Below are 16,407 nucleotides of genomic sequence, written 5' to 3'. Positions count from 1 at the left end.
TATCAGTTTCTATTTCTTTTATTTTCAAATCACTGCACGGACAGAGGTTCCGTCCCAAATGGCACCCTACCCCCTATGTTATACACTACTTTTGACCAGGACTCATAGTAGTGCAGTATATAGGGACTATGGTGCCATTTGGGACGCATTCACATAGCCTGTTAAGCCATGGCTTATGAATAAAATAAGTAGGGTGATGAAATGAGTTCCGGAGGTCGGAGAGAGTGGGCTAATGATGAAACAGTGAATATAGCGGTACTAACATGGTAAATGCTCTTAGCATGGCTTTGGCTATGCTACATTAAAAGGAATATGATTTTTTTTTTTTGTTTTGTCATTTAGCAGACGCTCTTATCCAGCGCGACTTACAGGATAAATTAGGGTTAAGTGCCTTGCTCAAGGGCACATCGACAGATTTTTCACCTAGTCGGCTTGGGGATTAGAACCAGCGACATTTCGGTTACTGGCACAACGCTCTTAACCACTAAGCTACCTGCCGCCCTTGAATGAATGGAGCATCATGGTTTACGTCCCGAATATCACCCTGTTCTCTATGTAGTGCACTACCTTTGACCAGGGGCCTATATGGCTCTGGTTAAAAGTAGCGCATTGTGTATAAGGAATGTGGTGCCATTTTGGGATACGACCTATATGCATGTATGTCCTTGATATGTCCTTTAAAAACGAACGATCATTGTGCCTAAAGAAGGAAGATTGCAATTAAAACATGTTGTTCATAACTGATCGTTTCCTCCCGTTTTACAGCTTTATGCTTTACAGCTTTACGTTCGTTATACGGCACCAACAGAACAGAGTATTGAGCCATACTATCATCATTATTTACAACGATAATTGTGCATATGAAGGAATTTGGGAATAAATAAAAACATGTTCATAACTGATTCCTTCCTCCCGTTTTAGAGTTTCGTTTTTATTATTTGTCTAGTGTATTTGAACAAAATAGAATCTTGAAACATATAATAAATCAATCATGGTTATGGATAACTCGACACGGGACGGGGTTAATAAAAGGTTTAGGCAATCTTCAAACCGGTTTGTTTTGACCGCCAGAGGGCACGTGCGTCATGATGGCGAGTCAGAATTGGCAACATCCCCAAGCTTTGGTTGTAGGTTACTTCATCAATAACCTACGGTCATCTATCATAAGACAGAAGACAGCATACTGACTGCATCCTAGCTACTGACTGCATCAATACTCAATAGCCTATAGGGACCTGTCATAGATAGACCGATAGACGTCAAAGAGAACGGGAAAGCATATGTTGTTGACCATTCAACATAACATGACGAACTGGGCATGAATGAGTCAATGTGAGTCACGGACTATTATAGGCTGCATCATCATCATCATCATCATCATCATCATCGATAGCCTTTAGGGATAGTTTGTGCGTGTGTGCGTGCTTGCTTGTGCTCGAGGGATTGCTTGCCAATATGAAAGGATAATCAGTATAGATTTGTGTCACTGGAATAGAGCCCTGTGTTACCTGTGGTCACGGTCTGTTTTGGTCTATACCACACACACGCGCGCGCACACGCACACAACTCTACTGAGGCCTGCATTTTAAACAGCAGCTATTGAAATAATCCCTTTAAAACACTCATTCTCATCTTTCCCTACAGGGTTGGTGTTGCTTGTCTGGGCATAGTCTCTAGTCATTACCTTCGTGTTCATTCATCAAACAGAACGGATGAAAAAAAAGAGTACAACACATTATGATGATGAATAGGCAATTTCTACAATATTCACTTTCAAATTCGCTGGCTGCGCTTTTAACTTAAACCTGTCATGTAGAGGTAGCCTGTGCTTCTTAAATGATGTTTTGTGCCACAACGTTACCGGTCGACGGATTTGTAAATTCACATTCCACCCCGTCGCGCACTAGTTGACTATTTAATTCAAGGGTTGTGTAAAATATTGTATTTCTCTCCGGTGTGTGTCGGTTGGCTGGGGCTTCATGCTCGTGTTGCACCGAGCTGGGGCTGGGGCTCGAGCGTTTCCGCCGCTTGACTGCTCGTGTCGTTAGTGAAGAGAGGGGTCCGGGCAGGTCCGTAGGACGGCGCGCTATGGCTGGCATTCCCGTGCCCCAATCAGGAGTAACCTCGTCGGGTGTCCGCGGACACTATTGGCTGGTGAGAAAAGATGCTGTGCGCAAAACCAACCCCGCTCCCCTCACTCGCTTTACAGGACTGGAGCAAAGAGGATCATCCGCTTTCCTTGCTGCTCAGCCGCACTGATTATAGAGCGAGAGAGAGAAAGAGAGCAAAAGAGAGAGAGAGAGAGAAAGTCACATTTATCGTTTATTTACATGTTGGCTAGCCGTGTTCAAGTTTAGGATAGGGTTTTTATGCGAATGGTGCTTTTTGGAGTTATGTATTCGTGGAGGATTTTTAAATATTTTTTTATTGCACTTAGTTGGGACTTGATACCTGTGAGGATTCCATCTGTGGGTGAGGATTGTATTATGGTCTGCACGTCTTGGCTCCCTCTGCCTGCTGCGATGTTGGAGCTTCAGCCAAAACTCACAAACCTGGACTGAATTTTTTTTATTTTTTAATTTTTTGAAAGAAGCTAGTATCAAATGGCAGTGATTATCACGACTCAAACACAGGAATGCTTTCCGGTTGACACGACGACGCAAAGGGGGAAAGAAGGAACAGCTCATTTGGGTTTGACTAGCTGCCGTAGTTTTATTTTCATTATTGCAGCTTTTGATTCTGCCTTATTCCTGCGGACCGAAGCTGAGATGGGAAATGCTTAGTTCGAGTAAGACAACGGAATAATACCCCCGACACATATCCAAGTGCACTTGAAAGAGGGAGAGTGAGAGCAGTGGAGATGATTTTGCTATTACCGCTCCTTCTCTCCGTCCTGCTGGATGGAGCCGTGTGCCAGCTGCGCTTCTCTGTACCGGAGGAGCAGGAGCACGGGACCGTCATTGGGAATATCGCGGAAGATTTGGGGTTGGACATTACCAAACTTTCCGCCCGCCGCTTCCAGACGGTGCCCAGCTCGAGGAACCCTTACTTGGATGTGAACCTGGAGAACGGGAATCTTTATGTTAAGGAGAAAATAGACCGGGAGGAGATATGCAGGCAGACAGTACCGTGCAACCTGCACCTTGAGGTGTTTCTGGAGAACCCGCTCGAGCTTTTCCGCGTGGAGATCGAGGTGATGGATATCAACGACAATCCCCCCACTTTCCCTGAGACAGACATCACTGTGGAGATAACAGAAAGTGCCACCCCAGGTACCCGGTTCCCGGTGGAGAATGCTTTCGACCCAGATGTCGGGACTAACGCGCTCAGCACCTACGCCATAACGAACAATAACAACTTTTACCTGGATGTTCAGACACAGAGCGACGGGAACAAGTTTGCGGAGCTAGTGCTGGAAAAACCATTAGACCGGGAGCAGCAGGCGGTGCATCGGTACGTGCTCACGGCAGTGGACGGAGGGGTGCCACAACGGACTGGCACCGCGCTCCTGGTCGTTAAAGTCCTGGATTCCAACGATAACGCACCCATCTTCGACCAGTCGGTGTACACGGTGAGCCTACGGGAGAATTCACCGGTGGGCACTCTGGTTATTCAGCTGAATGCCACTGATGTAGATGAAGGGCAGAATGGAGAGATAGTATATTCATTTAGTAACCACAACCCACCGCGGATAAAGGATCTGTTTAAAATCGATGCCAGGACGGGGAGAATAGAGGTGGCTGGGGAAGTGGACTATGAGGAGAGCAGTACACACCAGATATACGTCCAGGCTAAAGACCTGGGAGCAAACGCAGTGCCCGCGCACTGCAAAGTCCTGGTCAAACTGGTCGACGTTAACGACAACACACCGGAGATCAGTTTCAGCACCGTGACGGAGTCTGTGAGCGAGCAGGACGCCCTGGGCACTGTCATAGCCCTCTTCAGCGTCACCGACCGGGACTCGGGCGACAACGGGCTGTTGAGCTGCGAGATTTTGGGTGACGTTCCTTTCAAACTCAAATCATCATTTAAAAACTACTACACCATAGTAACGGATGGACTATTAGACAGAGAAAACGCAGACTCATACACAATCACTGTTGTAGCCAAAGACCAGGGGCTCCCCTCCCTAGCCACAAGCAAATCCATAAAGGTACACGTTTCCGACGAGAACGATAACGCACCCCGCTTTACGCAGCCAGTTTACGATGTGTATGTGACGGAAAATAACGTACCAGGTGCTTTTATTCACGCGGTGAGCGCCGTGGACCCTGACGTTGGTCCGAACGCGCTCATTACCTACTCCATATTGGAATGTGACATCCAGGGCATGTCGGTGGACACCTATGTGTCCATCAACCAGGACACTGGCTACCTTTATGCACTGCGCTCATTCGACTATGAACAGTTGAAAGAGTTTAGCTTTATGGTACAGGCCAAAGACTCCGGGAGCCCGGAGCTCTCCTCCAACAGCACTGTTAACGTCATTATCATAGACCAGAATGACAACGCGCCGTCGGTGATAGCCCCTGTCGGTAAGAACGGCACCGCCAAAGAACACCTGCCGCGCTCCGCCGAGCCGGGCTACCTGGTCACGCGTATTGTCGCCATGGACGCAGATGATGGCGAGAACGCACGGCTCTCCTACAGCATTCTGCGCGGCAACGAGATGGGCATGTTCCGCATGGACTGGCGGACGGGGGAGCTGCGCACAGCACGCCGCGTCTCCACCAAGCGCGACCCCCAGGGCTCCTACGACCTGCTGATTGAGGTGAGGGACCACGGCCAGCCGCCACTCTCCTCGTCGGCTAGTGTGAGTGTGATCCTGGTGGATAGTGTGATAGAGGGACGGAGTGGAGACCGAGGGGGTTCTTCCTCCAAGTCCAAAGAGACCTCTCTGGATCTCACCCTCATCCTCATCATCGCCTTGGGCGCCGTCTCTTTCATCTTCCTCCTGGCTATGATCGTGCTGGCTGTGCGCTGCCAGAAAGACAAGAAGCTGGACCTGTACACGTGCCTCATGGCGGGGGAGTGTTGCCTGTGCTGCAGCCCGTGCGGCTCGCGCCAGGCGCACGGCAGGAAACAGAAGAAGCTCAGCAAGTCGGACATCATGCTGGTCCAGAGTACTAACGTCACCTCCGGTGTGGGCGCAGTGGGCCAGGTGCCTGTGGAGGAGTCTGGTGTCGGCGGGGTCGGGATGGGCGGCGTGTTCAGTTCCCATCATCATCAGAACCAGAACTCCTACTGCTACCAGGTGTGTCTGACACCGGAGAGCGCCAAGACGGACCTGATGTTCCTCAAACCGTGCAGCCCCTCGCGCAGCACTGACACGGACCACACCAACCCCTGTGGGGCCGGGTACAGCGAACAGCAACCGGACATCTTATCCAACGGGAGCATCCTCTCCAATGAGGTAATGCTTGGTTTCTATTAGCTTTGGTGTGTGTGTGTGTGCGTGTGTGTAATTTAAATCCAGGTTGTGTATTAGACTATGGGGTGAAATAATGAGTGTTTGGGTATGTCTGGGTGTTTCCCCTTTTCTTTTCAATACCTGGGTCAAGTGCACATTTTTTGGGGAAACAAAGTGCATAGCTATGTTACGTTATCACATAATGAATATCATTTAACAAAAAAAAAGTGTATTTAGCCCCAGAATATAGATTTAATATAATTTTTAGGGGAAACAGTGCATAGCTCTGTTTGGTTATAACATAATGAATATCATATTTTTTTAATGGTGTATTTAGCCACATAATATTGATTTAATTGAATGTATTAAAGAACAATACAACAAGGTGTGTATTGGATTCCAGAGGACTTTAATTACACTGTGGTCCTCCATGCTATTTATGAAAGGACAATCAATACACCTTTCAACAGGCCCCTTAGCTGTCAATCTATAATGCACATTTAATGAGGCGGATTATAAAACAATAAATTATATCATAACGATGTAGTATTATTTGTCTACACTCTGCAGTGTTGAGGTCACTTGTTGAGGTTCAACCCCAGTATATTTTTAACAAACTAATCAGATGATAGGTTAGAAGGGAAATCTGTGTGCAGATGCATAGAGCATAGCCTACCAATTGAATCTGAAGGCACAGGTGCCTCCTCAATGTTGTCATTTTCTAGCTGGATGAAAACATACAAGAAATATCTCCTTCTACTCAGAATTTATTAGAATGATATTGAGTTTGGGCCAGCAGTGCCTCTCAAAACAAATGAGGCATGCATGATGACCCTGCCTGTGCGTCTCCAAGGGGCTGGGGTGAGCTGCAGAGAGTCAGTGTGGTTATTATGTCGAATGTGGCTGGAGAGAGTACCAGCCAGCCTGTCAGTCAGTCAGTCAGTCAGTCAGTCAGTGAACCAGCCAGTTAGTCAGTCAGTGAACCATTCAGTCAGCCAGTCAGTCAGTCAGTGAACCAGTCAGTCAGTCAGTCAGTGAACCAGCCAGTCAGTCAGTCAGTGAACCAGTCAGTCTGTCAGTCAGTGAACCAGCCAGTCAGTCAGTCAGTGAACCAGCCAGTCAGTCAGTCAGTGAACCAGTCAGTCAGTCAGTCAGTGAACCAGCCAGTCAGTCAGTCAGTGAACCAGCCAGTCAGTCAGTCAGTGAACCAGTCAGTCAGCCAGTCAGTCAGTCAGTCAGTGAACCAGTCAGTCAGTCAGTCAGTGAACCAGCCAGTCAGTCAGTCAGTGAACCAGTCAGTCATACAGTCAGCCAGCCAGTCAGTCAGTCAGTCAGTCAGTGAATGAGTCAGTCAGCCAGTCAATCAGCCAGGCAGTCACTGAACCAGTGTGCGTTACGTATAAAAACAGAAGATGCAATACATGTATACACCTTCTTATATCCATAATTAACTGAAAGGATATTGAATTTCGGCCTAAACAAATTATGTGCATATTTAGTTGACTGTATGGTTGTCAACTGAGACTGTAGAGAGAGGACCAGCCAGTTAGGCAGCCAGCCAGTCTACCAATCAGCCAGAACCAGCCAGTCAGTCAGCCAGCCAGCCAGCCAGGCAACCAACCAACCACCAGCCAGTCAACCAGCCAGTCAGTCAGTCAGCCAGCAAGTCAGCCAAGCAGTCAACCAACCAACCAGCCAGTCAGCCAGTAATTCTGCCAGTCAGTCAGTGTTGAGTGAGAGAGCCAGTGCCTTTAAGTATGTTAAGTATTCAGCGCACGTCACCACAGACCAGCAGCGGAACAAAGGTTGTTCAGTTGAGGCGCTGCTTGGCTCAATCATTTACGCATTCAAACGCCTCTCTAACCCACTCCCCTTCTCAGTGGATATACACACAGTCAATAATGTGTAATGTATGTATGTATGTCAGTCTCTCTCTCTCTCTCTCTCTCTCTCTCTCTCTCTCTCTCTCTCTCTCTCTCTCTCTCTCTCTCTCTCTCTCTCTCTCTCTCATGCGCTCTCTCTCTCACACTCTGTCTCTGCCTCACTCTCTTTCCGAGAGACAGGAAAGGCCTCTTTCAGTGTCTTATAAACATTTATTTCCCCCAATTTCCATAGGCCTGAGGATGGTGGAATGTCAATTGAATGTCAATAGGCCTAGGGTGTCATGCCACTCTCTCTCTCTCTCTCTCTCTCTCTCTCTCTCTCTCTCTCTCTCTCTCTCTCTCTCTCTCTCTCTCTCTCTCTCTCTCTCTCTCTCTCTCTCTCTCTCTCTCTCTCTCTCTCTGTCTGTCTCTGTCTCTGTCTCTCTCTCTCTCTTATGAAACAGGTAGCCTATTTGTGCCATAGGCCTATAAAGAATAGGATGCTGAAAGGCACATCCTAAAATTGAGAATCCAGGTGCTGGCCTAAAAAATAATAAGAGTGATAAAGGAATGCGAGGCCGGCACACAGAACACGGCTGCTCCCTAGTGATTTTTTCCAGATCCCAAATAATTTAGAGTAATTTCCCAAACACCTATATCTACTGATGGTGTATACTATAGAGGTGTATATTTCCATGGCTGTCAGTATGATATGATGTGTTGCTTCCCTTCCAGACCAAACACCAGCGAACAGAGCTCAGTTACCTAGTGGACAGACCAAGGAGAGTGAACAGGTAAACAACATTCAACAGCTGTGTGTGTGTGTGTGTGTGCATGTGCCAAATATCCAATACGGGTATGCCAATAGCAACCCCAAAATGCTGCTACATCATTACCATTCCATATGCCTCATATATCTACATCAATACCATTCAATATGTCACATAGACCCATGGGACTAAATCCAATACCATTCAATATGTCACATATAACTATGGGCCTGAATCCAATACCATTCAATATGTCACATAGACCTATGGGCCTAAATCCAATACCATTCAATATGTCACATAGACCTATGGGCCTAAATCCAATACCATTCAATATGTCACATATAACTATGGGCCTGAATCCAATACCATTCAATATGTCTTATACACCTATGGGTCTAAATCCATTACCATTCAATATGTCATATAAACCTATGGGCCTAAATCATATACCATTCAATATGTCACATAGACCTATGGGCCTAAATCCAATACCATTCAATATGTCACATATAACTATGGGCCTGAATCCAATACCATTCAATATGTCACATAGACCTATGGGCCTAAATCCAATACCATTCAATATGTCACATATAACTATGGGCCTGAATCCAATACCATTCAATATGTCACATAGACCTATAGGCCTAAATCTAATACCATTCAATATGTCACATATAACTATGGGCCTGAATCCAATACCATTAAATATGTCACATAGACCTATGGGCATATTGAATGGTATTGGATATATCTTAAAGTTTATAATGGCTATAACATTCTATATTGCTACTCTACACAACCTGTATAACATTCTATATGGTTACTCTACACAACCTGTATAACATTCTATATGGTTACTCTACACAACCTGTATAACATTCTATATGATTACTCTACACAACCTGTGTAACATTCTATATTGATACTCTACATAACCTGTATAACATGCTATATGGTTACTCAACACAACCTGTATAACATTCTATATTGCTACTCCACACAACCTGTATAACATTATATATGTCTACTCTACACAACCTGTATAACATTATATATTGCTACTCTACACAACCTGTATAACATTCTATATTGCTACACTACACAACCTGTATAACATTCTACATTGCTACTCTACACAACCTGTATAACATTCTATATGGTTACTCTACACAACCTGTATAACATTCTATATGGTTACTCTACACAACCTGTATAACATTATATATGGTTACTCTACACAACCTGTATAACATTCTATATGGTTACTCTACACAACCTGTATAACATTCTATATGGTTACTCTACACAACCTGTATAACATTCTATATGGTTACTCTAAACAACCTGTATAACATTCTATATGGTTACTCTACACAACCTGTATAACATTATATATTGATACTCTACACAACCTGTATAACATTCTATATGGTTACTCAACACAACCTGTATAACATTCTATATTGCTACTCCACACAACCTGTATAACATTCTATATGTCTACTCTACACAACCTGTATAACATTCTATATTGCTACTCTACACAACCTGTATAACATTCTATATTGCTACACTATACAACCTGTATAACATTCTATATGGTTACTCTACACAACCTGTATAACATTCTATATTGATACTCTAAACAACCTGTATAACATTCTATATGTCTACTCTACACAACCTGTATAACATTCTATATGGTTACTCCACACAACCTGTATAACATTCTATATGGTTACTCTACACAACCTGTATAACATTCTATATGTCTACTCTACACAACCTGTATAACATTCTATATGGTTACTCTACACAACCTGTATAACATTCTATATGGTTACTCTAAACAACCTGTATAACATTCTACATTGCTACTCTACACAACCTGTATAACATTCTATATGGTTACTCTACACAACCTGTATAACATTCTATATGGTTACTCTACACAACCTGTATAACATTCTATATGGTTACTCTACACAACCTGTATAACATTCTATATGGTTACTCTACACAACCTGTATAACATTCTATATGTTTACTCTACACAACCTGTATAACATTCTATATGGTTACTCTACACAACCTGTATAACATTCTATATTGCTACTCTACACAACCTGTATAACATTCTATATTGCTACTCTAAACAACCTGTATAACATTCTATATGGTTACTCTACACAACCTGTATAACATTCTATATGGTTACTCTAAACAACCTGTATAACATTCTATATTGCTACTCTACACAACCTGTATAACATTCTATATGGTTACTCTACACAACCTGTATAACATTCTATATGGTTACTCTACACAACCTGTATAACATTCTATATATCTACTCTACACAACCTGTATAACATTCTATATTGCTACTCTACAGAACCTGTATAACATTATATATATCTACTCTACACAACCTGTATAACATTATATATTGCTACTCTACAGAACCTGTATAACATTATATATATCTACTCTACACAACCTGTATAACATTCTATATTGCTACTCTACAGAACCTGTATAAATTATATATATATCTACTCTACACAACCTGTATAACATTCTATATTGCTACTCTACACAACCTGTATAACATTCTATATTGCTACTCTACAGAACCTGTATAACATTCTATATTGATACTCTACACAACCTGTATAACATTCTATATGGTTACTCTACACAACCTGTATAACATTCTATATTGCTACTCCACACAACCTGTATAACATTCTATATGTCTACTCTACACAACCTGTATAACATTCTATATTGCTACACTACACAACCTGTATAACATTCTATATGGTTACTCTACACAACCTGTATAACATTCTATATGGTTACTCTACACAACCTGTATAACATTCTATATGGTTACTCTACACAACCTGTATAACATACTATATGGTTACTCTACACAACCTGTATAACATTCTATATGGTTACTCTACACAACCTGTATAACATTCTATATTGCTACTCTACACAACCTGTATAACATTCTATATTGCTACTCTAAACAACCTGTATAACATTCTATATGGTTACTCTACACAACCTGTATAACATTCTATATGGTTACTCTAAACAACCTGTATAACATTCTATATTGCTACTCTACACAACCTGTATAACATTCTATATGGTTACTCTACACAACCTGTATAAAATTCTATATGGTTACTCTACACAACCTGTATAACATTCTATATGTCTACTCTACACAACCTGTATAACATTCTATATGGTTACTCTACACAACCTGTATAACATTCTATATGGTTACTCTAAACAACCTGTATAACATTCTATATTGCTACTCTACACAACCTGTATAACATTCTATATGGTTACTCTACACAACCTGTATAAAATTCTATATGGTTACTCTACACAACCTGTATAACATTCTATATGGTTACTCTACACAACCTGTATAACATTCTATATATCTACTCTACACAACCTGTATAACATTCTATATTGCTACTCTACAGAACCTGTATAACATTATATATATCTACTCTACACAACCTGTATAACATTATATATTGCTACTCTACAGAACCTGTATAACATTATATATATCTACTCTACACAACCTGTATAACATTCTATATTGCTACTCTACAGAACCTGTATAAATTATATATATCTACTCTACACAACCTGTATAACATTCTATATTGCTACTCTACACAACCTGTATAACATTCTATATTGCTACTCTACAGAACCTGTATAACATTCTATATTGATACTCTACACAACCTGTATAACATTCTATATGGTTACTCTACACAACCTGTATAACATTCTATATTGCTACTCCACACAACCTGTATAACATTCTATATGTCTACTCTACACAACCTGTATAACATTCTATATGGTTACTCTACACAACCTGTATAACATTCTATATTGCTACTCCACACAACCTGTATAACATTCTATATGTCTACTCTACACAACCTGTATAACATTCTATATTGCTACACTACACAACCTGTATAACATTCTATATGGTTACTCTACACAACCTGTATAACATTCTATATGGTTACTCTACACAACCTGTATAACATTCTATATGGTTACTCTAAACAACCTGTATAACATTCTATATTGCTACTCTACACAACCTGTATAACATTCTATATGGTTACTCTACACAACCTGTATAACATTCTATATGGTTACTCTACACAACCTGTATAACATTCTATATGTCTACTCTACACAACCTGTATAACATTCTATATGGTTACTCTACACAACCTGTATAACATTCTATATGGTTACTCTACACAACCTGTATAACATTCTCTATGTCTACTCTACACAACCTGTATAACATTCTATATGGTTACTCTACACAACCTGTATAACATTCTATATGGTTACTCTAAACAACCTGTATAACATTCTATATTGCTACTCTACACAACCTGTATAACATTCTATATGGTTACTCTACACAACCTGTATAACATTCTATATGGTTACTCTACACAACCTGTATAACATTCTATATGGTTACTCTACACAACCTGTATAACATTCTATATGGTTACTCTACACAACCTGTATAACATTCTATATGTCTACTCTACACAACCTGTATAACATTCTATATGGTTACTCTACACAACCTGTATAACATTCTATATTGCTACTCCACACAACCTGTATAACATTATATATGTCTACTCTACACAACCTGTATAACATTCTATCTGGTTACTCTACACAACCTGTATAACATTCTATATGGTTACTCTACACAACCTGTATAACATTCTATATTGCTACTCTACACAACCTGTATAACATTCTATATTGCTACTCTAAACAACCTGTATAACATTCTATATGGTTACTCTACACAACCTGTATAACATTCTATATTGCTACTCTACAGAACCTGTATAACATTATATATATCTACTCTACACAACCTGTATAACATTCTATATTGCTACTCTACACAACCTGTATAACATTCTATATTGCTACTCTACAGAACCTGTATAACATTCTATATTGATACTCTACACAACCTGTATAACATTCTATATGGTTACTCTACACAACCTGTATAACATTCTATATTGCTACTCCACACAACCTGTATAACATTCTATATGTCTACTCTACACAACCTGTATAACATTCTATATGGTTACTCTACACAACCTGTATAACATTCTATATTGCTACTCCACACAACCTGTATAACATTCTATATGTCTACTCTACACAACCTGTATAACATTCTATATTGCTACACTACACAACCTGTATAACATTCTATATGGTTACTCTACACAACCTGTATAACATTCTATATGGTTACTCTACACAACCTGTATAACATTCTATATGGTTACTCTAAACAACCTGTATAACATTCTATATTGCTACTCTACACAACCTGTATAACATTCTATATGGTTACTCTACACAACCTGTATAACATTCTATATGGTTACTCTACACAACCTGTATAACATTCTATATGTCTACTCTACACAACCTGTATAACATTCTATATGGTTACTCTACACAACCTGTATAACATTCTATATGGTTACTCTACACAACCTGTATAACATTCTATATGGTTACTCTAAACAACCTGTATAACATTCTATATTGCTACTCTACACAACCTGTATAACATTCTATATGGTTACTCTACACAACCTGTATAACATTCTATATGGTTACTCTACACAACCTGTATAACATTCTATATATCTACTCTACACAACCTGTATAACATTCTATATTGCTACTCTACAGAACCTGTATAACATTCTATATATCTACTCTACACAACCTGTATAACATTATATATTGCTACTCTACAGAACCTGTATAACATTATATATATCTACTCTACACAACCTGTATAACATTCTATATTGCTACTCTACAGAACCTGTATAAATTATATATATCTACTCTACACAACCTGTATAACATTCTATATTGCTACTCTACACAACCTGTATAACATTCTATATTGCTACTCTACAGAACCTGTATAACATTCTATATTGATACTCTACACAACCTGTATAACATTCTATATGGTTACTCTACACAACCTGTATAACATTCTATATTGCTACTCCACACAACCTGTATAACATTCTATATGTCTACTCTACACAACCTGTATAACATTCTATATGGTTACTCTACACAACCTGTATAACATTCTATATTGCTACTCCACACAACCTGTATAACATTCTATATGTCTACTCTACACAACCTGTATAACATTCTATATTGCTACACTACACAACCTGTATAACATTCTATATGGTTACTCTACACAACCTGTATAACATTCTATATGGTTACTCTACACAACCTGTATAACATTCTATATGGTTACTCTAAACAACCTGTATAACATTCTATATTGCTACTCTACACAACCTGTATAACATTCTATATGGTTACTCTACACAACCTGTATAACATTCTATATGGTTACTCTACACAACCTGTATAACATTCTATATGTCTACTCTACACAACCTGTATAACATTCTATATGGTTACTCTACACAACCTGTATAACATTCTATATGGTTACTCTACACAACCTGTATAACATTCTCTATGTCTACTCTACACAACCTGTATAACATTCTATATGGTTACTCTACACAACCTGTATAACATTCTATATGGTTACTCTAAACAACCTGTATAACATTCTATATTGCTACTCTACACAACCTGTATAACATTCTATATGGTTACTCTACACAACCTGTATAACATTCTATATGGTTACTCTACACAACCTGTATAACATTCTATATGGTTACTCTACACAACCTGTATAACATTCTATATGGTTACTCTACACAACCTGTATAACATTCTATATGTCTACTCTACACAACCTGTATAACATTCTATATGGTTACTCTACACAACCTGTATAACATTCTATATTGCTACTCCACACAACCTGTATAACATTATATATGTCTACTCTACACAACCTGTATAACATTCTATCTGGTTACTCTACACAACCTGTATAACATTCTATATGGTTACTCTACACAACCTGTATAACATTCTATATTGCTACTCTACACAACCTGTATAACATTCTATATTGCTACTCTAAACAACCTGTATAACATTCTATATGGTTACTCTACACAACCTGTATAACATTCTATATTGCTACTCTACAGAACCTGTATAACATTATATATATCTACTCTACACAACCTGTATAACATTCTATATTGCTACTCTACAGAACCTGTATAACATTATATATATCTACTCTACACAACCTGTATAACATTCTATATTGCTACTCTACAGAACCTGTATAACATTCTATATATCTACTCTACACAACCTGTATAACATTCTATATTGCTACTCTACAGAACCTGTATAACATTCTATATTGCTACTCTACACAACCTGTATAACATTCTATATTGCTACTCTAAACAACCTGTATAACATTCTATATGGTTACTCTACACAACCTGTATAACATTCTATATGGTTACTCTAAACAACCTGTATAACATTCTATATTGCTACTCTACACAACCTGTATAACATTCTATATGGTTACTCTACACAACCTGTATAACATTCTATATGGTTACTCTACACAACCTGTATAACATTCTATATTGCTACTCTACAGAACCTGTATAACATTATATATATCTACTCTACACAACCTGTATAACATTCTATATTGCTACTCTACAGAACCTGTATAACATTATATATATCTAATCTACACAACCTGTATAACATTCTATATTGCTACTCTACAGAACCTGTATAACATTATATATATATCTACTCTACACAACCTGTATAACATTCTATATTGCTACTCTACAGAACCTGTATAACATTATATATATCTACTCTACACAACCTGTATAACATTTTATATGGTTACTCTACACAACCTGTATAACATTCTATATGGTTACTCTACACAACCTGTATAACATTCTATACTGTATATCTACTCTACACAACCTGTATAACATTCTATATTGCTACTCTAAACAACCTGTACATCCATAACATTCAACATTCCACAATTAGACGGTCACCAACTATTTAGAGTTTTCCTCATTCCATTCATGTCATCATAACTAAGTATATCCATATGGATTTACTATGCCAGTCAGACAGTCACTGCCAACCTCCTTGCCATCATATCAATAACATTAGAAACTTCCATATCCATAGGGCTATCACTTAGTATTCCACTCAGAAGTCAGCATCATGACCACTGCACTTCCATATCCAG

The 16,407-nt window shown here is 39.8% G+C and overlaps 1 protein-coding gene across 1 annotated transcript in view; it reads left to right on the top strand.

The window, feature by feature from the left end:
- Positions 1 to 2,860: 2,860 nt before the first annotated feature.
- LOC311123046 (protocadherin-10-like) overlaps positions 2,861 to 16,407 on the top strand; it is a gene marked incomplete at both ends in the record, with an annotated part of 14,505 nt that continues 958 nt past the window's right edge. Inside the window, 2 exons of the mRNA XM_084197333.1 lie at positions 2,861 to 5,413; positions 8,008 to 8,066. Of these exons, the coding sequence (XP_084053459.1) occupies positions 2,861 to 5,413; positions 8,008 to 8,066 (2,612 nt within the window). The remainder of the gene's footprint in view (positions 5,414 to 8,007; positions 8,067 to 16,407) is intronic.

This window comes from Coregonus lavaretus (assembly GCF_964263955.1).
Source record: "Coregonus lavaretus genome assembly, contig: HAP1_SCAFFOLD_3515, whole genome shotgun sequence".
Classification (NCBI taxonomy): domain Eukaryota; kingdom Metazoa; phylum Chordata; class Actinopteri; order Salmoniformes; family Salmonidae; genus Coregonus; species Coregonus lavaretus.
Note: the sequence above shows the minus strand (reverse complement) of the source record. Positions and strands in the feature narration are given on the sequence as shown.